We start from the raw sequence: 27,035 nt of genomic DNA on the forward strand, positions 1-27,035 counted from the left end.
TTTGTAGTCGTTGTCGATAACAGGTGATAACAGTGAAAAAACATTGTCTTTTACTGTTTTAAGACGCAATTTTCTTCAGGTAGAGTTTGAGGCAAAGATTTGCGTTCCGATGACACACACAGGAACCGAAGAACATACAAAACATTTGTCATCAGAAGACTTGCGTCACAGCTCCACGTTTACGCCATTCAGATATTTAAGAGTGCACATCCGTACCGACACAGTAAATAAAAATGAAGGAAATGAAACTGTGTGTTATACATTTGGTGTAATGCATAACTTAAATAAATATGTGAGCAACGGCAATTCAAGTGGATTTTCCCATATAAAACGAAAATAGAGCAAATAAATACACAAATAAAATTCCTTACCTTTGGTGGAATGATAAGATATGATTCCACTTTATGGTCGGCGAGGTATGCTTCTCTCGATGCACCACCACCAGGCTCAACTTCGAATTTATCACCGAGATATTCAAGGGTAGCTTTTGTGATATGCACACGGCTGGAAAATATACGAAATATTAAAAGTTAAATAAAACTTCGGTGGAAGTTTATATGGTTTGATGGCTTTGTTCGGTTGTATATAATATACTCGGGGTATTTGATACAAATGGGAAAAACGAGATCATTGTGTTTATTATGGATGTGAATGGAATCATAAATATGCGAAGCGTGAGATAGTAGTTTTGTAGAAATTTTTTTATTTATGGTACAACCATTCTGTGAAATTGCTGCAATCAAAATAATAAAATCCGAAAAGTGCTTGTTTGAGCAGTGATACGTTTTGATTCAACGAAAACATATGAAAGTTTAACAGATAAGTACTTTTGAACTTTATTCTGGACTTAGTTGGTAGGTTAGTTACCATGCAAAATCACAGTGTTACTAGTATAATAATTGAGTCTGTTACTTCGTGCGACCAATCCATTTTCAAAAGATTGATGCGAAATCTTTAACTTCATTAGTTTTACCAAACATCTTACTATATAAGACCACACTAGCTACAGATTAACGATTAGTATTTTTTCATTGCTATCGCTAACAGATGACATATCATTACGTTTTGAAATTTTGGACATTTCAATCTAGTATCAATCGTATTTCCATTCTCGGTGACACAATAGTTATTTTCCTAATGCTAAAATGCTTTTTAGCCCCGTACGAAGTACTGGGGCTTATAAGATTAATATGCCGTTTGTAACACGTCGAATTGGAAGCAGACAGTAAGGGCAAAGCATTTGGTTATGTTCAGTTCATAGATGACGAATCCGCAATAAAAAAAATGTCCGTCCGTCCGTCCGTCCGTGACCCCTCTAGCTTGAGTAAATCACAACCTTTTTTCACAATTCTTTTTTTCCCCGATTGGTATCGACAAAAATAAGGTCAAGTTCGAAAATGGGCATGGTAGGGTCGGCACCTCCAGAGCTAGGGCCGAAGTCATATTTTCGTCCGATAATCAGCAAATTTTATTAAATTAATATTTGCCCCAGGAGTATTTGACCTCAGCTTTCCAACGAACCCACACACGCCCGTGTCCTCGTCACCTTACGGAAATGAAATCCGGACTACAAAACCCCATTTTTCGACTTTTTACCACTTCCAACCAACCAGGTATGGAAGATCAAAAATATCTGAGACTGGTTTTGGGGCCTAGGCACCAAGGCCTAACTAGGCATATGTAAAAAAGTCCCGGAAAAAATAGTGCCGATTTCGGCCAGTCGAAATTCAAAAGAATCCCTCTTAATAGAAAGTAGGTACTAATCACCAAAAGACTTTTTGTCACCCGAAACATTTTATTTTTTACATTTAGTGAAGTGAGTTAACTTTCCCTCGTTTGAGAGTAAACGGGCGGTAAGGGTGTAAGTGCACTGAGGCCCTTGAGAAGTGATATTTTCTTTTTTTATTGTAGACATTAAGGAGACGGAATCGGTAAGTAAATTAACTTGGTACCCTATCGTCTTTACTTCTGATGATTCCCTTCTAATTTAGGGTACCACAGAAGAGTAGAGTTGGTCTTCATCGTAAAGACAAGGAAATTACTCTATTCGAAAGAGGAATGCAATAGGAACTAGGAACGAAGGAGTAATTCACAAACCAATTATGTTCAGTACTTGTCCAATAATTACTACAAACATATCACAGTGTTACTCTAGCAAATATTTACTCCAATATGACGCGACCTTTCGTTTCATTGGATGCAGTACTGATTAATTTCAAAAAAAATCTCAGAATTTTTCTCTTCATATCGTTGCCCATTCAAGACCCACCCACTTCTATTTTCGTCGTTGTCAGCGTTAGCATTCATATTATACATTGTTTACGGTAACAATATCTGTAATGCATGTAGTATGAAACGGCTACCAAAGGATAAAAGTTCAGTTTGTGTGTTTGTGGTCACCAAACGGAATTGAAACTAAAATATTTAAAAGGTGACGAGAGCAACGCGGATGTTTACGACACGTTTGTTTTGATTTACCGAAGAAATGTCATACTATGCAAACATAAGTGCACAACCGTCCGGTTTATTTATTATTTATTTAACGGGATGCAAGAACTTAGTATACAAAACTACTCACCCAGCCACACCTCCGCTTTCCATATGATTTGCAAGTGTAACATCGTCGCTCCACACATCGAATTGCCATTTTCGTAGACCCAGCACACCACATAAAACATTTCCGCTGTGTATACCAATTCTCATGTCAACATTGAAACCAGTTGCCATTCGTACAAATCTAATGTAAAAATCGTATTTTAAATAAATGTTTAAGCAATTCCAACTTTACAAGCTAAACGCAAACTTTGTCGCTTGTACAAACATCCCCTTTCTATCCAATCTAAGTCAATGAAAACGGGGAAGACATCTCATTTCGAATGAGTTAAATTACTGTCATTGAAGTTCTACCAAATCAATTCGGTATGTGGGTGATACACACTAATACCGTACGATTGCCATCAATGTGGTGTGATACTATCACATACATTATAGCACTTTGCCATAAAATTGATCGATTCAATACTCATTGTGACGGTTATACGATTTATATAGGACGCTATTTATCCTGAGGCAAAGCGTTTCTCTAGCTTGTACTTGTTCAATTTTATTAATAGTACCACAGTCATTGTGGTGCATTTTTATTGTGTGCTTTCCCTTAATGTGGAATGTTCAGTCCATTAAAGGGAAAGCACTCCCGCTGATGGGTAAGTTGAAGTTTAATAGAAAGTAGTTCTTTTGAAAGTTGTTAATTGTATACTGTATAGAGAGTGGTTGTTCAACTGCACAACATTACTTTCAGTTTTCGTTTAACTTGAAAGCTTTCAGACTGATTTCTTTGCGAGTTGAATGGAATAGGGAAAATTTCAACTCTTAGATGGGAAAGGAAGCTTTTATTATTTTCAACGGGCGGTTCTAAGATTTGATCAACAACTCTTCAAGATTCCGATTCTTCGTTTTAAATAGTATAGGTCTGATAAATGAAGCAGAAATCCTGAAAATCGCTGTCCCATTCATCTGTTATCAACAGTATCGATAAAAATAAACGACTATACCTTATGACTAATGTCACTTTATGTATAGCGAAATTCATATTAAATGAAATGTAGTAAAAGATTTCAAATGAAATCTCGTTTTTTTGTTCAAAAGAAGTAATAGATTTGATTGCTGATATACCTGCTAAAGCTTGAAAGCTTCTATATGTATAATCGTCTTCCAGTTTTGAATGGATGTAAAGATTCGAGATCATAAGTTTTTAAAGACAAAAATACTTTACTCAACGCAGTGTTTCCTTGAGGAGATAAATAAGACATTATTTCATGCTGTCAAAATGTGTTTTGCTTTGTTGAGTGAAACAGTGTTACGTATTCATGGGAATGCGATGAAAAATGGATCTACTTGGGTGTATTGTTCCTCCCCCAAACGCCACCCGCACCCTCGTATCCATTTTCAATCATTTCTACCACAACACAGATAGGTTACTATTATTAAGCAAACGCTTAAGACGAATTACATTGTATGATTGGTCTAAACAAGCGCGAATTCAACATCAAAGTCGTAATAGCTTTTTGTTGCGACAGCGCAGCATACAACATTTTTTCTTATTTATTTTATTTTCCTAGATTGAAACATCATCTCAAAATAAAGAGCATATTTCATTCGTGGTATAACATAACACCTCAACATCAGAGACAAATAAAATTTTCATTTCTCAGTGCTTATGATTTACGGTGGTAAAGACATTGCTGCCGTACTTTTTAGATTATATTTTTCTGTTTCATTTTTTATTTCTGCTGCGATAAAAGTTTATAGGCAACGTTTCGTTGCTCTTTGTTACGTAAAAGTAAGATGTTCTGTATAACAAGTTGATGCAATTTAAGAGCAAAAGTTTAACTCCACCTATCAACCACATTACTTCACGTAACGCATAAAAATTGGAATTATAATTTACAGTATTTGCATGTGATCAAATACAAATGTCATTCTGTCTTATCTGATGTCGTAAATTTCTCGTAAGGGGCCATTCACAAATTACGCACGCTCTTAAGGGGGGAGGTGGGGTTTGACAAAAACGTACGCTTCATACATTTTTGAAATGTTCTCCATACATTCTCGCGTGCAAGGGGGGAGGGGCGGTCTGAAATTTCGAATTTGGTGCGTGCGTAATTTGTGAATGGCCCCTAAAGACAACGACGGTCCCTAACCTTCTTAAATACTCATTTGAGTAATTGTACAGTGAACGACATCTCAAATGTCTCACTGTCATTTTTTTCAGAGAATGGCATTGTGAATTTGCAATGACACAATAAAATTCTCAGAAAAATTTGACAGTGAGACATTTGAGATGTCGTTCACTGTAAATTTTTTCTGCTCGAGTTGATAGAATTTTTGAAAGTAGTTTTGGTGTGGCGTTTTTATCTTGGAATATCTGAACTGGAGATGTTGCAGTGACTTGCTGGAGTTCTTTGAACACTAAACTTGCACTCTTGTGGAGTACCGGATTTTCCTTCTACTTTTAGTTCGCCAAGCGAGCACAAAATCAGAACCTCCCCTTTTCCATGTAAAAGATTTCAGGATTTACATCGCATTTATGCCCATTCTAAAGAAATTGTGACCGTTGGTCTAGAGAATTTAAAGATTTAATAAACTGCTGACATTGGCTATGTTGTCATTTTACTCAGAAACAAAAATTGTACATTTTACATTGCATATCCACCTAATAACAAACGTTTACAGTATCAAATCTATCGAATCTGTTACTTCTTCTTTACCCAAACGTTTTCATACGAGATCTATTACTTCATTTCTTTAACTATGACGTTGGTTATAAAAGACCACATTAGATAGAGCTCTCCACCTAGGCGTCGCTGTCGTTAACAGATGACATATAGTAGTCCGTACTGGGAAAATTTCGCATTTTTTTTCCATAAAAATGGGAGGAGCTTCAATAAACGGCGTAACTGAGACTTTCCCTATACCTTTGCACCACCTTTTTTGCTTTTAACTTTCATATGAAATCTACGGAAGTTAGAGAAATGACATCAGATGGCGCTGCTTCCGCCCAACCAATAGATCGTCTCAGCGCCATCTGTCCTCATTTCTCTGACTGAAGTAGGTAAAAAATAAAAAATTACCGTATAGCCTCGATCATTTGCAATCCCATGTTGACACAATTCTCTGCATGTTGTGGTCTCGAAATTGGTAGACCCGACACACAATAATAACAATCTCCCAGAATTTTGATGCGCAAACATTGATTTTCCTGGAACGAACCATTTATCTCAACTACATTCAACGGTCCACCCATCTCGACTATATACCTGAGCTATCTGATCGAATCGACCAAATAATTCGTTGAGCGTCTTCACCAAATCACTGGCGGTAAGTTGTTCGGACAGTGGCGTAAAGTTCACAATGTCTGCATATAAAATGGACACGTTGTTGTGCCGTTGAACGTGCATTTCGTGGAATCGTGTCTGTTGTCCGCCAGCACGCTGACATGCATCGGCCATTTTAATCATGATGGAGCGTTTGACCTTTGAGAGAAACGTTCAATGATTATTATCGAAGATTTTACCACTAATGGTACTGAAGGTACGGTACAACTTCAATATTATTAGTAGATCCATTAACGGTGTAATGGCATTTAGCTCAATTCAATTCCATTCGATTTCATCGAAAATCTTCTCATGTGAGAAAGAGCTTTCGAAATCCATCACTGGTCTTAGTTCCTAAATCGTGTTAGCAACAAATTCATTAAATGCTTTTACCTCAGCCGCTATGTACGCAGGTATCACACTCAACAATAACTGCTCCTGTTGTTCACGTTCGCATTCTAATTTGACTCTTTGTTCAATGCCTGTACGTGTTCCCATAATAGTACGATTATGCGCCGCATCTGACATAATGCGATAATACAATCCAGATACACTGGCTGTTGCCAACAAAAGCTCCTCAGCGATAAGCTAAAATGTTTTTTTTGTTCATTTTGTTTATTATGCCGGAATTGTGGCTTGTAATTAAGTTCATTGTGCAATTGTTTCATTTGCAACCATATATGACTTGGTGTGTAGATGTGCCATTTTATTAGAATGTGAACGCAAAAGGAACACTCTAAGAAAAGTGGCACGTCTGGTGTGTTATGAGTTCTGAGTATTGCATTTACCTGTTCCATAAATAGAGTTGGAAACGCATTGAAATTGAATGCTATCCGATAACTTAAATGGATTATCGATAGCAGCACAGCTAAGACAACGGAGACAGGCCATGATATTGGTAGCATCGTATGAACGCCCTGCGAAAATAGAAAATCAATTAGAGAAGCTAAATTTACAAAGGAAAATTGTGACCTAGAAACTAATGCACGTAAAGTCCTTGGTAACAAAGTCATCGGCATGACAACCACATTACCGAAGATAATTTTCCCATCAAGCCGAAATGACATAAATCGAGTTCATTTTCTTCAGAAAAAGAAATGTTTTTCTTCTTGCCAGTTGTTTTCATTTTAAATTTAACGAAAAAAAAAATCATGGCAGAGCCATTACACCATAACAAGACACAGGTCACACCTGTAGACGATTTTCAACATGTCTGAAAGGTCAGGGCGAAATGAAATTTCTTTATAAATCGTGGTGGAACGACTTCGAAGGAAAGCACATACATATCTTTCCACCCACGTTTGTGTTCATTGAGGTGCGGGAAAGGTCAATATTTTGTTTCGTCTCGTCAGTACCTTTTATTTGACACATCGCACACCATTTTTGAGAGAAAACATTGAGAGATATGTTGCAAAAACTAGTTAAACAAAAACACTCTTCAGGGAACTTGACTCCAAACTTTTGTCGCTGTTTATACGCAAAACATAGGTAAAAAACGGAAAACTCATTATTATTTTTTTATGTTGTCTCTCAAAACAGTCGGCGTATTTGCCTGTTACCCGTCGGAAAACAGTGCGATACATCAAATAAAAGGAATTGACGAGACGAATCCGAATATTTAAATTTTAGGAAAATCGAGATCAGTAGTTATAAGGGGAGAAAGCGAGGAAAACAGTGTGTTTTTACTAGTTTTTCCATATCTATAAATGTTTTCGTTCGAAAATCGTGTGCGATATGTCAAATGAAAGGTACAGACGAAAATATTTCAGTTTCAGTAGCTATTGGCTACAAAGCAAGCAAAAAAATGTGTTTTGCCTGTTTTTCACTAGTTTATCTAGTTTCACGAGACGAAATAAACAATTTTATTTTTAAGAAAATCGGGTTTGTACAACAGTAGCTATTGTCAATGAAGCAAGCAAAACTGCATTCCTACTTTTCCTGTTGTCCCGCACCTCCCAGTGAATGATGACAATAAACTGTGCAATCAATGTTGCCTGTGCTGTGGTTTTATTTTTCTGAAATTTCAAAGGAAAGCTTTCGGACTTAAAGTTACCGTTTTATTACATTTTAGTAGTCCGCCTTTTTTCCGACATCCACATGTTGAGCCAACCGCATTAATTTCATTTTTATTTCCACTTTTTTATTTCGAATTAATCCTTGCACACAGTTCTGCTCGTTTTGCTACATTCACTTAGCTTCGTTCCGAAAGAATGAATTCACGAAAAGTTTGTTATTGAAATTGAGCAAACATAGCAGTGGAAGTACTTGGGTGTATTGTTACATTTACCATATGGAACTGAGAAGTTTAATATACATGTACACCAGCAACAAGGCACATTTGTGTATAGATGTGTTCCCGGAATGTACATAAACTTGTGCTGTTGTGCATTTTATTTCACTTCAAAGTTAAACAAACGTAGGAAGAAAATTTACCAGTCACATTTCCCATTCAGAAGGAAGACACGACGACGATGGATGTGGCAATGTGTATACGGTAAGTTAAAGTTATTTTACGACGATTCAATTCAATTTGTCTTTTGATGAAATTTCACATCACATATTAAATGACATAGCAGGTATAGCGTCGGTATTCAGTCATGGATCAGAAAAATTATTAAAGAGAAGACATTTTGAATAGAGCTAGTTAAATAACCCAAATTTGCCTTAACTTTTCATTTATATAAATGTTAGCGAACATTATTGTGTTGGAGTTCATCCAGGCAATGTAAATTCCACTTAAAGCGGTTTCAGCTTAAAAGATATTCTGCCTTTTCGATTCACATCGTTTTAATCTTTTTAAGAGTTCGTTTTAAACCGTCGATTGTCAGATTTTGCTTCAGTCGTTGAAAACGTAAAGAAAATTTTGGAAAACTTGGATGTACCAAAAGTTAAAAATATTAATTCACTGAAGGGTTGAAGGGGTGGATTCAGATGATAAAATAATTTGTTCAAGAACTCTTGCTCTTGCCTGCAATGTGGTTTACACATTGTCGCAACTTTTTAAAACCAAATATCTGGCGGCTATATCATCTGTTGCTGACAGGCAGCGACGTCAAAAATGAATGATGACATCTGTCGAGGACTCACTCTGTATAACAAAATTAATCGCTAAAATGAATTGAACTTACAAATGAAGTAGTAGATTTTTGTAAGGTTTTTCTCAACTCATAATACTAGTCCATCGACAACTTATGTGTACGATACTTTTCACACTTGCGTCTAAACTTATGAAGTAGTAGATTTTTGTAAGACTTCTATCGACTCATAAAACAGTCCTAACGACAACTTAAGCGTTCCCTTCCCACTCGAGCTACTTATCCTATCGTTATCAATCAACAATTTACATACTCACCAATATCAGCGCAAACATTGACAACGGCGCGAATGTACCTCCAACGATGGTAGCCACCGTACCAAGTGATGCTGTGGTTAAAATTGAAAATGCCAACGCAGCTACCGGCGAGCTTATAACAACCGGAAATTGAACTGCTAATAATACTCCGCATATGACCAGAATAGCGAAAATCACCAGCATCCAATCAACAAATGTCTGTTGGTAACATTAAAAATTCATGTAAAAAAACATGAAATTCACAATTTTTAATTAGTAAAACGAATAATTGAATGCACAGCGTGCGTTGCACACTGTACTCAACGAGTGTGCGGTACAATGAATTTTCAATATTTTTTGAACACGAGGGGAAACATCACATAAAGAAATGTTGGGTCAATGATATAAGATAACATGAAGAGTGAAATATGAGGCTAAACAGGATGATAAACGACTATTGTCTCGCGTCAAAGGGAGTATTGAAATTTTTCACATTTTTCTTTTCATTGGCCAAAGCATATTTCCCCTCGACATAACATGTGTATAATGTACAAGCTAATGACAATTGAGATTTAAATTTAACACCTCCACCCGATGTATGAAAATTAAAATAAATTCATGGTGGTTGCGTGTCGTCTAAAACACCTGACCCCTATAACACGACTGGTGCTGTTGTAAAGGTTCAACATAGCACGAATAGTGAGAAAAAATTCAAGAATGTCATTCTCTGAAATAACCGTGCTGATAAACCTTTAACATACAAGACAAATGAAGGACAAAAAAATTTTAAAATGTGTCAGCATGGCGTTGGTGGTAATATGAAGTTCCACTTTAACAGACAACGTTTTATCTGATGAATGGCAGAGTTGTGGAGTGTCTATTATAGTTGGGACTATATTTGGGAAATGCTTTCCCTAATTTCCATATTTTTCGATGCTTTCGAAAAATTTCCCAAATTTTCAAGAATTTCCAGTATTTTAACAATTTCTCTAATAACCATAGAATTAAGATCCAACCATTTCAATCCAATTTCGCTATTCATTCCACAAACGATATCAACGTTACGTAATGTGGAACGCATGTGGAACGCATGTGAAATGAAAAGACAGAATTGGATCAAAATTGTTGCAGATTATCTTACAATTCCTTAAATCTACAAAACAGCGTTAACTACAGTATCGCTCACAGGTCACAGCTCAGACGTCCAATTTAGAAGGACGAAGGGTAAAAAAGAATTAACTCACCTTTTGCTGAAATGTTGCTGAAATTACAAAAGCCACAAAAGCGGTGGTCAATCCAGAGATGAAAAGTGATTTTCTCAGCCGCTGTCGGTAGCTGGTATATAAATCATCCAACTGCGAATTTTCGGCTGAAACATAGGAAGATTTGAGGTTTTATTTATTGGCTGTGTGTACTTAGTGTAGCATGTATGGAAAATATGAGACTTGTTGATTATATATAGTAAGAACCAAACAAATTGCTACCCATTCACGTATACAAAGTGTTAATTTCGTAAATATTATACGTATACCGTCAATGTACCATACCCTTTTTCGTTAATCAATACTGTTCATGACCTAATAAACGGAAAACGGAAATAAACATTATCCCTTTTCACAAAGTTTATAATAGAAACGGAGGGTTACCACATTTTGTCATCAATATGTTTTATACTGTATTTCACCTGGAAATATACCCGTACAACTAAAGCTTTTATTCAAAATAAAAGAAAAGAAAAATATTGGTTATAATCGGAGAGAGAATGCCGGAAAATGTCGTGTATCTCAGTCAAATGTGTGGAATATAAATGTGGGATTATTTAATGGAAAAACTTTTAATGAGTTTGGCGTGGCGGTTTGGATCGAGCGTTTTGGATTTGCTGTTTTCGATCAATTTGATACAATCATTTCCGAAAATTACTCGATGAAACTATGAAATTGAGAGCGATTAGTGGTACTTGGCTGGGAGCAACATGTGTGATAAATTACATTTTAGTCACCGTTGTGCAGATTATTTTCGGAACTAAATGGGTCGTGATGGAACTACACGTACTTTCCGTTGACAGCGGCGGCGCTAGTAGTAACTCTATGATAAAAAGTGCTTCCAGTATGGTGTTTGTTTAGTTTCGTGGTTGTTTTAATTTAATTTGAATTTAAAATGGAAAAAATAACAGTCGCGCAATTGAAAAAACAATTGAAAGACCTGGGTGAGAAAGTGTCAGGTACCAAATCGGTATTACTAGAACGGTATTTTGTGAATTATTTACATAAAGCTTTGATGAACATGAAAGTGTGTGCAGGTTAAACAATGCTCAACAGAAAAATGCTACTACACCGTCCGTGATCACCGTTGCCGGTGAAACTACCACAATCGATGGCCTAAGATCATTGCCATTGCCAAATTTAACCGATAAAGGAACGACGGTTAGTGCTGTCAAAAGCCCAGTCAGTGATCAAGTCAAGATTGTCCCGGTCCACGAATCTGTTACGAGAAAGCGGTAAACGTGTGAATTTTTTTCTCCGAAGGCTATTCCCGACATTAAATTATGTGCAGGTTGAAGACTATTCAAAATGAACCGTCCGTGATGAATATCGCCGGTAAGACCACAGTTGATGGTCTCAAAAATCAGCTACGTGCTATGGGTGCAAAAGTTTCTGGCAACAAATCTGTTCTCCAAGAGAGGTAAACAGTAAAACTGTGTTAAACGTGAAAGGTTCTTTGAAACAATTCATTTCTTTAGGGTGAAGAATTGGCAAGAGAACAATGTCACTCGACCGTTGTTCGAGATTAACGTAATCGAAGAGGACAAAGAAAATTTTCCGACGAACATGAAGTCTCAACCGTTAGAAAATCTGGATTCGAAAATTCTGGAGTGGTTAACTCCATCTGTTATAGCCTACTACTTTTCTGAGCGTTTATCAACGAAGGGCCACGACAAAGGAAGGAAACTTTTTCTATGCGAGTTCCTGAAAAACATTTCTTTTGTCGCTAAGGATAACGATGTCTTCATAAGTTCAGTGTGCAGCGCCGAAACTAAAAAAAGTACTGACTACGCTGTTCGGGTTCACTTGAATTGCAAAGAGAGGACCGTCATCAAAGCAAATTGTGAATGTCCAGCGGGATCTGGAAAAAATGCTTCTTGCAAACACGTTGGTGCTGTTCTATATGGTGTGGAGTACTTCGCTGTAACAGGTACATTACTGAACAGTTTTTTCAAAATTTAAAATTCCGGATTACTTATGAATTTCCTTGAAGGTCGAGTGAAGCAAAATGGTGCGTGTACGAGTCAGCTACAACAGTGGCATATGCCTCGTCAGAAAGGTCGTCAGCTGGAAGCTATAACGGTGGACAAGCTGATGAATGTTCCGAGCAAACAATACGAAGCTTCTGAAGCGATAACTAACTTTTTTTTCAACTCAATAATTCAAGGTAAAGGTTATAGTGTTCACGACCTGAATAAAGAAAAATTCTATGTGAATGTGAATGTTTTTATGTTCCGGTCTGTGTGAATACGTTTCTGTGAGAAGTCAAAGTCAACTTTGTGAATACGAGTCGGTGAGGAGTCATTTTCGTGTCGTGATCTCGTTAGCATGACACTTGAGGAATGTTTACGTCCCGTCCATGTAAATAGTATTCGTTAGATCTTTTCGGGATCCACTCGACTAATTATACGATCAATTCAATCAACTTCTGCAGCGAATATTCGAACACCGTTGATTCATCACAGAGAGTGTAGGCTGCCGGCATATTTCAACGATCACCAATATACTCGCATTCGACTAGAAGCGTTAATGCTGAATCAAGTAAACAAAACTTCGGATGAGGAACGAGTGATAATTGAAAAAAAAACTAGAGTCCACAATAAGTACTGGGAAACGGTAAGACACACACGGATAACAGCTTCGATTGCACACCAAGTCATCCGAACTTGCCGAACTGGAAAGTATGTCACCGGTTTTCTGAAACAACATATTCTTCCCAAAAAGATTAGATCCGATGCCATAGCATGGGGTATCAAAAATGAAAGCGCAGCATTGAAGGCGTATTCTACTGTGATTGGAGAAGAATTTTCTAATTGCGGGATTTTCGTTGATAGTGAACTAAACTATCTTTCAGCTACGCCTGACGGTATCAATAACTCTAAGTCGATTATTGTCGAGATCAAATGTCCATATGTCAATAGATTTGACCGACCTCAAGATGCTCATTTCTTAGTAGATGAAGCGTTGAAGGTGAGCCATCCTTATTACACACAAGTTCAACTTCAAATGTACGTAACCAAAATATATAAATGTGACTTTGTTGTCTGGACAACCAAGGGTATTTTCATTCAGCCCATAGAGTATGATGTGGAGCTAGTGGGTCAATATTTGAAAACTATTTCCTTTTACTACGAAAACGTATTTTGTCCATTCTATTACAAGTTGAAAAATGAAAATCAATAAAAAAAATTTGTTCAGAACCGTAGATGTGACTTTATTTTCAACTTAAACAAATCTTCACAAAAATTGATCATTTACTTTGCGAGCGGATTGTAGAGATTAATCAAACTGAAACAGATGTAAACAATTTTATTAGCAAGCGGCCAAAGGCATTCAGGCATCGGATCGACTAAAATTTTATTTTTTTTTGCTCGACCATTTACGTTCTCAATCAAAATTCTTCGATTCGCAATGATTCTTGTTTTCATAACCTCGTAATGGCTAAACTGCTTTCTTCCTTTCAAAAAAGGAGGTATGTTCAGAGTGACGCCTTTGGTTTCTACTAAATCGCTTATGTCGAACCCTCTATCCGCAAGAATAGAGTCACCGCGTTTTAGTTTTTCGAGAATGCCACTTTTGATAATGATTTCTCTGTCTGAAATCGATCCGACAAACAAATCGGAAATGAAATTGACTGCTCCTCGTTCATCGCAAGAGACTAACACTTTGAAAGTTGGCCGATGTTTGTAAGATGAGAATGTCAGTTGATGGGTATTGGGATCTTCGACTCGGACCACAAATATTTCAGTGCAATCTAATATGCATCGGTAGCACTGACAGTTAATGTATGATGTATCCCAAATATTCACTTGACGCAAAACATCGTAAAGTTTCTCTGTGACCTCTTTAAAATTGGCTGAAATATCTTGCCTGTTGACTTTGAATATGAATTCCATCATCTTGTAGTCCAAATTATGACGAATTTTGAACAGCATCAATACCAAAGCCTCACGTCTGCAAAATTTGTTGTTGTCGCTGATTGGATTAAACTTTTCCAACATTTGAAACACCACTTCGAAACGTGGCCGATCCAAACCGGTCAAATACTTAATGTCGTTGTCGCTCAATGATTGGAAATCGATGAGTCTTTGAGTGAATGTCTGGGTGGCATGCGTTTCTGTGCTGATCTTTGTACAAAAAAGTCACTAAATAATACAAAACCATTAAAATTCGTGTGGTGAATCTACCTTTGGTGTTTGAGTATCAACGTCAGCACGTCGGCATTGCGTTGTTTGGCAGAATTTATCTTCGAATTCCAGTTCCGTTGTTTGGCAGAATTTATCTTCGAATTCCAGTTCCGTTGTTTGGCAGAATTTATCTTCGAATTCCAGTTCACTTGTTTGGCAGCATTCCTCATTCATCTGCAGTTCCTGTTCCATTTCCACTTCGGAATATTCCATCGGAATATCATCAACTTGGTCAACACGGTCAACGACTTGGCGTTTCAATACACGTCTTTCTTTCTTCGGTGCACTTAATCGTTGCAATGTAGTGGTCGGCAGCTTAAGATGTGGAAATGCTTTTGCTTTTAAGAGCTGACTAATTCCTTAAATAACAATCAATCAGTCAATAAATGGACATAAATGACTTCAAGTTATCGGATCGTACTAGACTGAGATGTGAAATAGTCGCTCGCGTCAAAATGCTCTCCACAAACTACCATTCTTGAAGAAGGCCGGCGACCAATTTTGATGGCGTTAATCCATTTCGATTTTCTTTTCACGTCTTTTGGAAATTCATGGCATTTAAGCCCACTTCCTTTCTTGAATACATTAGAACATTGGGGGACACAACAATTTCTAGGCATTTCGGTAGACTGTTTGGTTTGTGTTTGGACTGTTTACGTCACGGATTTAGTAATTTTGTGATTTAATTTCACAAATACTTGTTTGTGCACTTTTTTCGTTATTAATTTTGATTTTTAAAAACTTTTCAAAAATAAAAGTTTCGAAAAACAAACAATTTAGAGCTTGAAACTGAATCACGCCATGAAATTTTATGCACCAAATAAAATCTGTCATAGAGTTACTACTTGCGCCGCCTAGCAAAAGTTGAGCACATTAAAAAAAAAAGATGGCGAAAATCACAACCCATTGAAGTTGAAAGTTACATTGCTAATCGATATTTTGTTTAGCTGTTTTTTTGTTGTTGACACATTTGTTGATTGGGTCTGGTCGTGTTAATGGAAAACCAAATGCTGGTTAAAATTACTTTGAAAGTGAATAACGGTAATTTAGTTATTTTAATCTAATGGAAGTCCATTGTGGGCTGAACGAATTTTAAATGAAACTATTCAGATTGGCGGTTTGAATAATAATTCAAAGTTACTTTTAATAGGCGACGGTAATCGTATCGAGGGCAACATTACTATTAGTAATTTACTAAAGGGGGTAACTACCATACAGTGGCGGACTTTCAATTTTGTGCATTGTTTTGATTCAGCTGTTAGACCAGCTGGTTCATGGAAACAAAGTAAGTTAATTTTGTAATCAGTAGTACATAAAAATGGCAACAGTGGTTTGTTTATTATCGTCAACAATACAACTAAAGAGAGTCTCATATGACTCGAATGTGTCCCCAACATCGTGCGAACATTAGTTTCAATCCGAATTTGGGACATTAATTATATAATGCAAATCTTTAGATTATTTAGAAACTAAAATCATTTTAGACGTAGAGTATAGTCTTATTAATATAATTTAGATGCTGAGACTGTTGCATAGAAAAATCTACGAGTAGGTGAATTCCAAAATTCAAAGACTTTCTGTTTCAATGCCTAAATCTGTGTTATGAAACAAATGCTCTCCAAAACTTTGGCCACCACGAGTTGTTTAATCATCGGAATTCAAAGGAAAAGTATGAACCAATGAGAAGTTCGATGACATGAATGACGTGGACATAAATAGACTAGAAGGTAGATTCAAATAAAAGAATTTAATGCTATTCATATAACACTTTATGAAGTTTAATAAATTAGAAAATGGGTTGTCCACTCAAAATATGTTTTCCGTGCGAAATACGTTTTCCATGCGAAACATGTTTTCCATGCGTAACATACTTTTCCATGTGTAACATACTTTCCATACGAAATATGCTTTCTATACGAAATATGCTTTCCATACGAAACATGCTTTCCATGCGAAACATACTTTCCATGCGAAACATACTTTTCATACGAAACATACTTTTCATACGAAACATACTTTCCATACGAAACATACTTTCCATACGAAACATACTTTCCATACGAAACATACTTTCCATACGAAACATACTTTCCATACGAAACATACTTTCCATTCAAAACATGTTTTCCATTCGAAATATGTTTTCCATTCGAAACGTATTTTTCATTCGAAACATTTTTCTCATTCGAAACGTGTTTTCCATTCTAAACATGTTTTCCATTCGAAACATGTTTTCCATTCGAAACGTGTTTTTTATTCGAAACATGTTTCCCTTTCAAACATGTTTGACATTCGAAACATGTTTTCCATTCGAAACATGTTTTCCATTCGAAACGTGTTTTTTATTCGAAACATGTTTCCATTTCAAACATGTTTGACATTCGAAACATGTTTTCCATTCAAAACGTGTTTCTATTCGAAACATGTTTCCCTTCGAAACATGTTTGCCATTCGAAACATGCTTTCCATGCAAAACAATATCTTTTCATAGGAAATTGCTAATTTTTTTTAATTTAAATTTTCAAATTCTGTGCCGCATCGACGTTACTTTCTACTCTTTTATATCCATGGTATGAAATGTCAACCAATGCATACATTTGTATTAAAAAACAACGAATACAATCTCGAGATATCTTTAGTTTTATTGTTAGCGATAATAAACAAACCACTGTTACCATTTTTATCTAACTCCTGATTATAAATTTAACTGAGTTTGTTTGTTAACATATGGACCAACTGGTCAAACAGCTGAATCAAAATAGTACACAAAATTGAAAGTCGGCCACTGTCTCTCTGAAACTTTTCTTTTAACCATTACCACTTACATCTAAAGTCAAAATCAGTAGAGAATATTGCTAGTCATGGCACATTGACATACTTCAAAAAAAAATTTCTCTCGGTTTTTTGTCGAGGGTGAAACAACAATGAAAAATCATGTCCCACCTTTCGACCATTCGCCAATTATTCGCATATTGTTTCCCCATTATTCGCTCGCATTTCCCTTTATTCGCACATTTTTTACCTTTATTAGACCGAACCCTGTCCCACCATTCGTTCGTTTTTGAGCATATCTTGCAAACCATTAGTTGGATTGACTTTATGTGGGGTTCGAAAAATCGCAAATAACTGTTACAGAAATATGGTAGTTATGTCCTTTAGTGTCCAACTTGGACATAATCGATTCGATTACTTAATATGATCTGACTGTATAAGAGTGACTGATGAAACCATTTGTTGTAACATATATTTTGCTATAACAGAACAGGTGCTTATTTTTGTCGTAGCTGTCGATAACAGATGATATAACCGTCCAAATAAATTTTGCATTGCACGTTATGTGTATATTAGAAACAAAGTTAATTAATTAAACTGGCACGCAGGGGAAACATTTTTTTTTATCAATAGCAGCTCATTACATAAAATTGTTCATTAAGGTGCGCTTCACTGTTCAAGTCGTATTAAGTTATGTTATAACTTCATGTTTCAATTTGATAACATGTTTGGCCAGGAGCTTGGGCAAATCATAATCCGGTTATTAATGGTTGAATTTTCATATTTTCCACTAGCAGTACGAAAACATGAACCATATAGCCTAGCAGCCATAAACTTGATTTGAAAATGGTAAATCTGTGTAATAATTTCCCAAAAATTTCATGAAATGTTTTCACTAAAAAGCCCACGCATCGACATCTCCAAATCTATTTCATGGATTATAATAAATCCTAAATGTTCGTTGACTTGTATATACGCGTAGATTATAATCAGGCAGATATGCGAATCGTAGCAATTTATTATTGAATGAGTTTAATTATAACATTAAAAACGAAATTCAATTTTCAACTTCATTTTTATGTAGTGACGATTTACGTGAAATTTATTTTCGTTCTCATCATTCAATTGGATTACGTTTAACTATGCAACATGTTTTGTTTACAACAATTTTATATTCGACTCGGAAAGATAAACAGATTGTAATTAATTCATTCATTGAATAAACAATAAATGAAGACTGGCTGTCTGCACAACAAGATGTGGAGAATTTTTAATTTCAATGTATTTAGTCGAACAAAAAAAAAGTGTCATTAATGATAGTTGTTCGTCTAGTCTAGAGACAGACTAGAGTAGGAGAACGCGCATGGATGCCTCTGTTGGGCATATTATCCAGCTACAATGTTGTTAAGAATGTCCTTAGGTTGCATAGTTCGTGTGAATTTTGTTGATCCGTGGCGAAGCCGAGGTCAATAAACACACGAAAACGAGACTTTTCATCTTTTTATCCCTAGTTATGTAATAGTATGTTGTGTTACAAGTATTGTAATGTTGATTTTTTCAGCACTAGACCCAAGTTTTCCTTACGAGCGGAGCGAGTAAGGAAAATTGGGTCGTGTGCTGAAAAAATCTCATTACAATACGTGTAACACATCATGCTTTGTGCCAACCGAGAATTGAAATAGACAAATGCACAAAAATTCAGAATTTTCATTGTAAACAATCACTCTTCGAATTTGATCGATCACGTTGCTTTGCATTTTTTTAAAACGAATGCTGTAATAACTCATACGAATTTCATTTCAACCCTGGTTTGAGTGTTGTAATAAGCCATGAAAACGGGTGTTGTAATTTTGGACATTTCAATCTAGTTATCGATATTGAAATCCGTCGTATTTCAATTCTCGGTGGCACAAATACATATAGTACACACAAAAATCTCTTCCAAATTGGTTACTGCCCTTGTGATCAAATCAGATGTGAGCTAAACTGTCCTTTTATTATTTTTATTGACGCTACTTAATATATATTACACACTTGTCACGAAGAAGTCGAGGCTTGCCGAGACTGACAGTGACAAGTGTGTACTCTATTTTATCACATAAGCGAAAACGAGACAACATAGAACTGAAGTGTAATTTTTGAATTAAACTTCTAGTTAAGTAATTTTGACATCCGAACACCGCGCGTATGTGATAATGCTTCTTTAAGTGCTTGGACACGCAAAGTATATGGTGCCACCACCACAAGAGCAGATAATGAGAACTAACCACTTGTTTATCAATTGTGCCAATCGACAAAATCAAAAATGAAACTGAATTCGTTGGTTCAATTGAATGTGGGACACGGTGTGCCTGAACCAAATTTAAACAAAAATTTTTGCACCTCTGATTTTTCTTCTTATTTTTCTTTTTTGGGTCATAACAAACAACTTTTGTTCGAGGGGTAGGTTGGCGCAGCGGGCGCTTTTCGAAAAAATTGCGAAAACGTCATCTGAAGTCCATTATTTGGCCGTTTCCAGCACTTTTAATAACTGTTGTGGGCTAAATGACTTATTATATAAATTTTTGTAAGGCATCTGATCATTGAAAGTGATCAAGAATACTGTCAACTATTTACAAGAACTTAATGTGCCAATAAATATGATAATTAGGATGGGATTCATCAATACATGTGAGCAGCGCTCCAAAATTTCGGAGTAGCCGTACGTAACAGCATTGTGGGACCAATCAGAGTTTAATATGACTACAGTTTCCTAATGTTAGTATCTTTTCGATGTTTTCGAAGTATATAAAAGAGAATTTCCAAATTAATTTTATATTTTTCGTTACGAAAGTGTCGGTTTTGGTGGTTTCGGTTTCACGGAGGTCCCTTAACTTAGCTATATTTTTTCTATAGTGTTGAAATATTGGACAAAAAGACGACTAGATAACATCACAAAATGTTTTAATATATTCGGTATGGCTAGAAGCATGTATGGCAAAAAAATGTCAATCAAATCTTCAAAAAATATAGACGGTACCGGCTTACTAATAGTGAAAAAACGTAATCGAATATAACTAATTTTCTATTTACAGTGGAGTCATATTAATCCAGTTTTATACTAATTTTATATTTTCATAGTCGAAAGAAAGAAAAATGAAATGACAAACAATAAAAATTATTATATTTTTAGTTGTTTAAATATATTTTTTTGATAAAATTAGGTACATTCGATCGACGACGATCAGTAAGCTAGTACCGTCTATATTTTTTGAAGATTTGATTGACATTTTTTTGCCATACATGCTTCTAGCCATACCGAATATATTATAACATTTTGGTGTTTTTTTAGTCGAATTTGTTTCCAATATTTCAACACTATAGAAAAAATGTAGCTAAGTTAAGGGACCTCCGTGAAACCGAAATCACCAAAGCCGACACTTTCGTAACGAAAAATATATAATTTAAATAGATAATCGTTTTTATATACTGCGAAGACATCGAAAAGATACTAACATTAGGAAACTGTAGTCATATTAAACTCTGATTTGTCCGACAATGCTGTTACGTACGGCTACTCCGAAATTTTGGAGCGCTGCTCACATATTTCGAAGAATACCATCATAATTGTCACATTTAGTGGCACATTAAGTTCTTGTAACTAGTTCACAGTATTCTTGATCACTTTCAATGATCAGATGACTTACCAAAATTTTTTATATTAAGTCATTTAGCCCACAACAGTTATTAAAAGTGCTGGAAACGGCCAAATAATGGACTTCAGATGACGTTTTCGCAATTTTTTCGAAAAGCGCCCGCTGCGCCAACCTACCCCTCGAACAAAAGTTGTTTGTTATAACCCAAAAAAGAGAGATAAGAAGAAAAATCAGAGGTGCAAAAATTTTTGTTTAAATTTGGTTCAGGCACACCGTGGGGATGTAAAAGTAATGCGTCCTACAATCCCGTAGTCATAATATAAATGTGTAACTGTTTTTTGTTATATACAAACCAACAAAATCGCTTATTTGGTGGTCGTTGTTAACACATGTCTCGACTTTCATTAAGTGAAATTTTCGTTGCCAGAAAATAAAGTAAAGTAAGTAGCGGTACACATTTAAATGTAATACGTAACAGACTAGGAGCGCATAGACAATTGAATACCTTATAACCCAATGGAATATGAAGGTATTGGTCCCGATCGACAAAATTTTTATTGCGCCAGACGAATTGAAAGTACAGTAATTTGACGACCGACGTTTCCCTCACTTACAAAAGAAAATTTGTACCTTCTTAAATGTCAGGATTTCACCCATTTCGAAGTCAGCGTCACAATATGCCATACAATTTTATCGATTATGACTTAGGTTTTCCACTTTTTCTTCCAAGGAAAAATATTAAAATTTACGATTTTGAGCGATTATTCACCTCGATTACATTTCGGATTAAAAAAAATTCTTTTGAAAAGTCAATTCTCAACTGTTACTCCGAGTTGCTATGCAATTAAACTAATCCATAAAAAGTCGAATGGAAGGAATTTTTCTTTTTAAAATTTATGACCCATCAAGGTGATTACCATTAACTAAAAATGAAAAATGCCTCGTACAACGTGTTCGAAACCTTTTTTTTAATGTATCTAAATACATCATAATTTCCTTGCCCAACGATTTCGAAATGTTCTATTTAGTTTTGATAACTGAGTCATAACTGAGGCATTCAACGTTAAGATAAGAGAAGAAACGTTACCGAACGTGCGAAGTTAGACTTTTAATGTACAGGAAAAAGTTTAAAAAGGAAATGAGATTATTAATACGCCAGCGATATAACTCGTAAATTTGATATTACACACCCTACACACCCTATACTTAATACGAAGATCATCTCCAGGAATTTCGAGGGAATTTTATTAAAAATGAAAAAGTTTTGATTAAATTACAATTCAAGGGTAAAAAACGGTAAACAGGCAAAAGGCACAAAAGCAGTTTATATACGAAATGTGTTCTGTGAATGTGATAACTTTTTGTTATGTATGGTAAAAGGAGAGTATAAACGATAGATTAACCTTAAACCTTTCGTTTTTTTGTGCGTTTTGATTATTAAAAAAGTAGACTGACAATGGGAAACAAAAGCCACTATGAAGTAGGTTAATTGGATGTTTGTGGATGTGAACAAAAAAAAAATAATTGAATTTTCCGGCCAACGTTATGACGATTTAATTAGACATTTATTTACCTAACAATTTCCCACGTAAATTTTAATGATGAAAACCAAACGGTGATTCACAGAACTGAACATATTTGGATTTATAAACAAGGATACTTACCACCTACCAATATTGTATAGTGAATCCGACGCATACATATATAGAGAGAGAAAGCTTCGCAAAGCCGTAATGTCTGTGTTGAATGAATTTTCAAAAGAATCACCAAACAAACGTATCAACACGACTCAATTGATTGAAGATTGTAAATGATTAGCCCGATGTTTTCAAAAGAACTAACGAAGATAACCATATAAATATACTGCGAAGCGTACACCCAATCCAGTCTTTATTTAGAGAAAATTTCATCGCAAAAAATGTTGGTCAATCTTTCACTGTTCTGTCATGGAAATATACATAACAGAGGCACGTGGGTGATTAATTCACATGTTCCTTTCATATAACAAAGTAAATAAAATGGGTCGATCGTAGATCCATAGTAACGAGGCGTTCCACGATATATTTATGTTATTAACAAACATCACTCAAGGAAAAAAGAAAAATGTCAAGGAAATGCAGTGTGACAAGTAATAAGACAAAATATGCGAGAATACGTTGGAGATGTTGCCTGTATAGCTAGCTGTTCCGTAATACGAATGGAATACAATTATATTCGATTATTTTCCACTTCACATCCCGTTAGATTTTATTTTTTTATCAAATCGACTCATCAATTCTCCGAGTTTTTTTTTCTCTTCTCCATAATATACTGCTGCTAGGGACGCTGTCTATCGGATGTGTTAGTTCGACAACTATTGAATCCCATAAATTCTATACCTCAATTTGTAAATGTAACATAAAAATAACGTTTATGGCAGCAATAAAAACGTTGAAATCGTTGGTCGAACAAAAAGAAAAATCCCGGAAAATTTACGTGATTTTCATTTATAATGAGGGATTTATTTGTCCGACGGAAAAATGTAGTAACTTTTGCGGCGAACGAATCAATGTAAAAACGATTTTCTTTTTAGTCTCGGTGGACGTGTGTAGCACTATTGATATTTAGGTGGAAATTGAGAGAACTATTTGTCATCGATGACAATGAGACTCTAAAACATTAGAATAAATTGTTTTATTTATTCGACTCCCTACAGAAACCTCTTGAATTGTGAACATTCCCAAAAGGGAAATCACTTCAACAACGAACAAACGAACGTTTTCAGTCAGGTTTTTTGGTCTTTCGTTCTCAATGTCTCTTGACCTAAGAGAGTTTATATGTAAACTTAATTTGATAAGGCTGACCAAAGATGGAAGATAGTCTAGTACATGTCTGGAGAATATAAAATCAATTGTAACTGCACCCAGACAAGCATTATCTGATCGTAAGGTATGCAACAGTTGCTTTTACTCCACCAAGAATTTAAGCTCACGAAACTGTTGAAACCAGCTCCAACGAATCGGATTTTTTTTATTTGGTAAAGTAAATTTTTTGATTTTTCTATTGTCATTTTACCATTGAATGGGCTCTATAGAGCAGTTATTTGAGAATGAAATATTGACTTTTTATTGTATCCTCGGTCAATAGTTACTCGAAAAATTATCCTTGGTTTTTCTGTTTATTCGAATGATTTTTACAATTTTTTTGTCGTCCTCTGAGAAAGGAATACGAAGAGGTCAACAATGAAATAATCGAAAATTCATTTGGTAGAAAGATGAATTATTTATGAATATTACTACCTCATAAATTACAGTGACCATTTGTCATGTTGTAATCTGTACAAATTTGTACATATCTCAAGGTTCAATACGTTCAAGCATTAGAAAAACGTTATGGTGCCTGATGATTGAATAAACGGACATAATAATCGGATTTAAAGAAAGGGAACGTTCAGTTTCGTAAATCCTTCCCGAATTGTCTATTATTGGCAGATAAATCTAAATAGAAGTGGTATCACAACTTTACCTGTTTTGTAACTTTGTTGGATTGCATACATCATCATAATTAACATGCGATAATTCCCTGAAGCACGACAGAGTAAAATAAGCCAGGCAGGAGCGGCTCATTTTTGAAAAGTCAAATAAGGGACCTAATACATACACTGTATGAAAATGAACTCAGAGGAACACTGACATCGATTGATTTAACTTAATTTGATCAAGCGCTACTGCATGGTTTATGCTCAAAACAAACGAGGCATTGAAAACGTGTTTTGGTCCTAGTTTTCATTGACAGATGCAGCAATCGCGATTTTGAATAGAAAAAGTTCTAACTTCATTTGACAGTTTCGAAAATTTCGTCATGAAAAATAGGACCAAAACCCGTTTTCAGTGCCTCGTTTGTTTTGAGCATTACTTTGCTCTGCTGTGACTGAAGCTTAATTTTCGATTTTTGGTATTTTCGCACATATTGACCACCACTAGAAAAAGTTTTCAGATATTTGTTAATCAAATGTGATTTTTCTACTCGATGCAACAGAAAATAATAATTAAAAACCGGAAGAAGTTTATCGAAATCGAGTTATTTGTTAACCAAGCACTGGCCGCAAACTTTTACTCTTGGTGAAATTTCCTATTTCTCCCCGAGGTGAACACAACCTTTTTCATGCTTGCGTTTTGCGAAAATCCGAATTTTTGTCCACTTCGAAGAAAATAAAATAAATAGCGTGTTTTAGTAGTCAGCTGAACCCGCCATTTTAATGAAGCGAAACCAAAAATACAGCTTTCGAGTCATAACATATGTAATCAACGTATAACGTTAAAAATAAGCAAAAAGTTGAACTTGTTGGCCTGTTATAATAACCAAAATAATGTCGAGTCAAATGAAGTAATAGATTTCGCACTAATCAAAAGAAGTTCAGATTTACTGATTATAGTGCTGTTTGTTACAATATCGTCATTTTTCTGTTCCAACCTCTATATTAACATCACATCACTTTCAAACTAATAGGTCGCACAAATTATTCCACATTTTCCTGTCTGAAACCGATGGAAAAGTTTGCGATCGATATACAACAATCGTATTAACTCAATTTCTTTTCGTTTTTTCAGCTATACCTACAACTTAATAGAGAACTTTAGCAAATCACACAATAATGACAAAACCAATAATTTCCAACAATAACGAAAACGATATTGACACGGAAAAATTTTATCATTGTGAATGGAGCGAGATGGGTAAATGTGTTCACAAATCATGATGTGTTATGTGGTGGCAGAATTCAAAATTCTTCTGAAGTACTTTAAAAGAAATTAAATTGAAGTAGAAAAATATAATTTGTGCACCGGACAGCTTTCTTAACAGCAGATATTCATCTTTAAAATATTTATCTAAACCTAGGTGAAATTTATTTCACTGCTATTAAGCAGTGAAAAAGTGCTATAATTTCGTCTGGGATGAATATACACATGGCCAGTAGACCACAAAACAGGCATCACACAGTCTCGAGCTACACTTGGTTCCTGGTTGAAGATATCCGAAGTTGGAAAAAGGGTGTTTTTTAACCTAATTTTTTGCCGCTATAAACGATCGTTCCGGGTGAGAGTGGGCTCATTGGAAAGCTGAGTTCAAATACTTTCGGGGCATGCCTAGTTTGATTAGATTCATTGATAGATGTTGGAAAAAATGTACAACAAAAATTTTCTAAATCTGTGTGAACTTTTGACAGGTCTGGGCTGGTACTGATGACGCTTAATGTGAACCTAATATGCTAGTTGTAACTTACATTATCTAAGCTTTCTATTGATAGCTCATTTTGACTGCTGGTGAATTTTACGAGTAGCGGGTGTACTGACATAAAAATCTGTTAATCCTGTTAATCTGGCAATCCTAACTATTTAATTTCGTGTTTATGGCTAAAAATTTCCAGTTGTAAGACAATTATTATTGAGAGTCAAAAATTGCGCAACCAATCAGAGGGTGCGATTTTATAATTGTCTCATGCTGCTGTTTCATAAACCACTAGAGACAAATATAAAATCGCATCCTCTGATTGGTTGCGCAATTTTTGACTCTCAATAATAATTGTCTTACAACTAGAAATTTTGAGTCAACTTACAAAATTTAGAATTTTTGTCTACAACGTGTCTATTTGGATGGTACAGGGAGTTACCCGAAAAAAAAAACTGAAAAGCAGCGAATGAATTTCAAAGTGTGTATCGGGTGAGCATGTGCTCCACGTGCTGTTTGTGAGGATTATGCTCACCACAGCACAACTTGTTCTCTAAATTGTGTCGTTAAAAGGCAAGCTAATTTTTCCATCTCATTTCCACTAGCTTCAGAATGTTCTAGTCTACAGATTTCAATAAATCTATGTATGTTCAGAGACACACATTGTAGACAACAATTCTAAATTAAATAAACAATCAACGATCTGACGATTCTGTCAACACATTTATACACAATATAGCGGATGGGATATACTCGAATAAACTCAA

At 35.4% G+C, this 27,035-nt stretch overlaps 3 protein-coding genes across 9 annotated transcripts in view; 1 reads left to right on the forward strand and 2 right to left on the reverse strand.

The window, feature by feature from the left end:
• LOC119078357 (adenylate cyclase type 2) overlaps positions 1–27,035 on the reverse strand; it is a 71,970-nt gene that overhangs the window by 18,108 nt on the left and 26,827 nt on the right. For all 5 annotated transcript variants that reach the window (XM_037185860.1, XM_037185859.1, XM_037185858.1 and 2 more), the window contains exons 3-10: positions 10,449–10,573; positions 9,226–9,423; positions 6,662–6,790; positions 6,267–6,461; positions 5,817–6,032; positions 5,631–5,758; positions 2,579–2,737; positions 372–504 (exon numbers count right to left, since the gene is read on the reverse strand). In XM_037185860.1, coding sequence (XP_037041755.1) covers positions 372–504; positions 2,579–2,737; positions 5,631–5,758; positions 5,817–6,032; positions 6,267–6,461; positions 6,662–6,790; positions 9,226–9,423; positions 10,449–10,573 — 1,283 coding nt within the window. The remainder of the gene's footprint in view (positions 1–371; positions 505–2,578; positions 2,738–5,630; positions 5,759–5,816; positions 6,033–6,266; positions 6,462–6,661; positions 6,791–9,225; positions 9,424–10,448; positions 10,574–27,035) is intronic.
• LOC119078358 lies at positions 11,241–13,773 on the forward strand. 2 transcript variants are annotated; one of them, XM_037185862.1, is made up of 6 exons: positions 11,241–11,450; positions 11,504–11,701; positions 11,758–11,886; positions 11,945–12,396; positions 12,460–12,633; positions 12,901–13,773. In XM_037185862.1, exons 1-6 carry the CDS (start codon positions 11,362–11,364, stop codon positions 13,647–13,649), a joined length of 1,791 nt encoding a protein of 596 aa, XP_037041757.1. In that variant the 5' UTR covers positions 11,241–11,361; the 3' UTR covers positions 13,650–13,773. The 2 variants fall into 2 exon arrangements, with proteins under 2 accessions (XP_037041757.1, XP_037041758.1); XM_037185863.1 differs by having other exon boundaries at positions 11,246–11,450; positions 12,460–13,765.
• On the reverse strand, positions 13,660–15,529 carry LOC119078360 (THAP domain-containing protein 2-like). Of its 2 annotated transcripts, XM_037185864.1 has the most exons (3): positions 15,075–15,529; positions 14,654–15,012; positions 13,660–14,593 (listed from the first exon to the last, which is right to left on the reverse strand). In XM_037185864.1, exons 1-3 carry the CDS (start codon positions 15,271–15,273, stop codon positions 13,721–13,723), a joined length of 1,431 nt encoding a protein of 476 aa, XP_037041759.1. In that variant the 5' UTR covers positions 15,274–15,529; the 3' UTR covers positions 13,660–13,720. The 2 variants fall into 2 exon arrangements, with proteins under 2 accessions (XP_037041759.1, XP_037041760.1); XM_037185865.1 differs by having other exon boundaries at positions 14,554–15,012.

The sequence above is a fragment of the Bradysia coprophila genome, unplaced genomic scaffold (genome assembly GCF_014529535.1).
Source record: "Bradysia coprophila strain Holo2 unplaced genomic scaffold, BU_Bcop_v1 contig_248, whole genome shotgun sequence".
NCBI lineage: Eukaryota > Metazoa > Arthropoda > Insecta > Diptera > Sciaridae > Bradysia > Bradysia coprophila.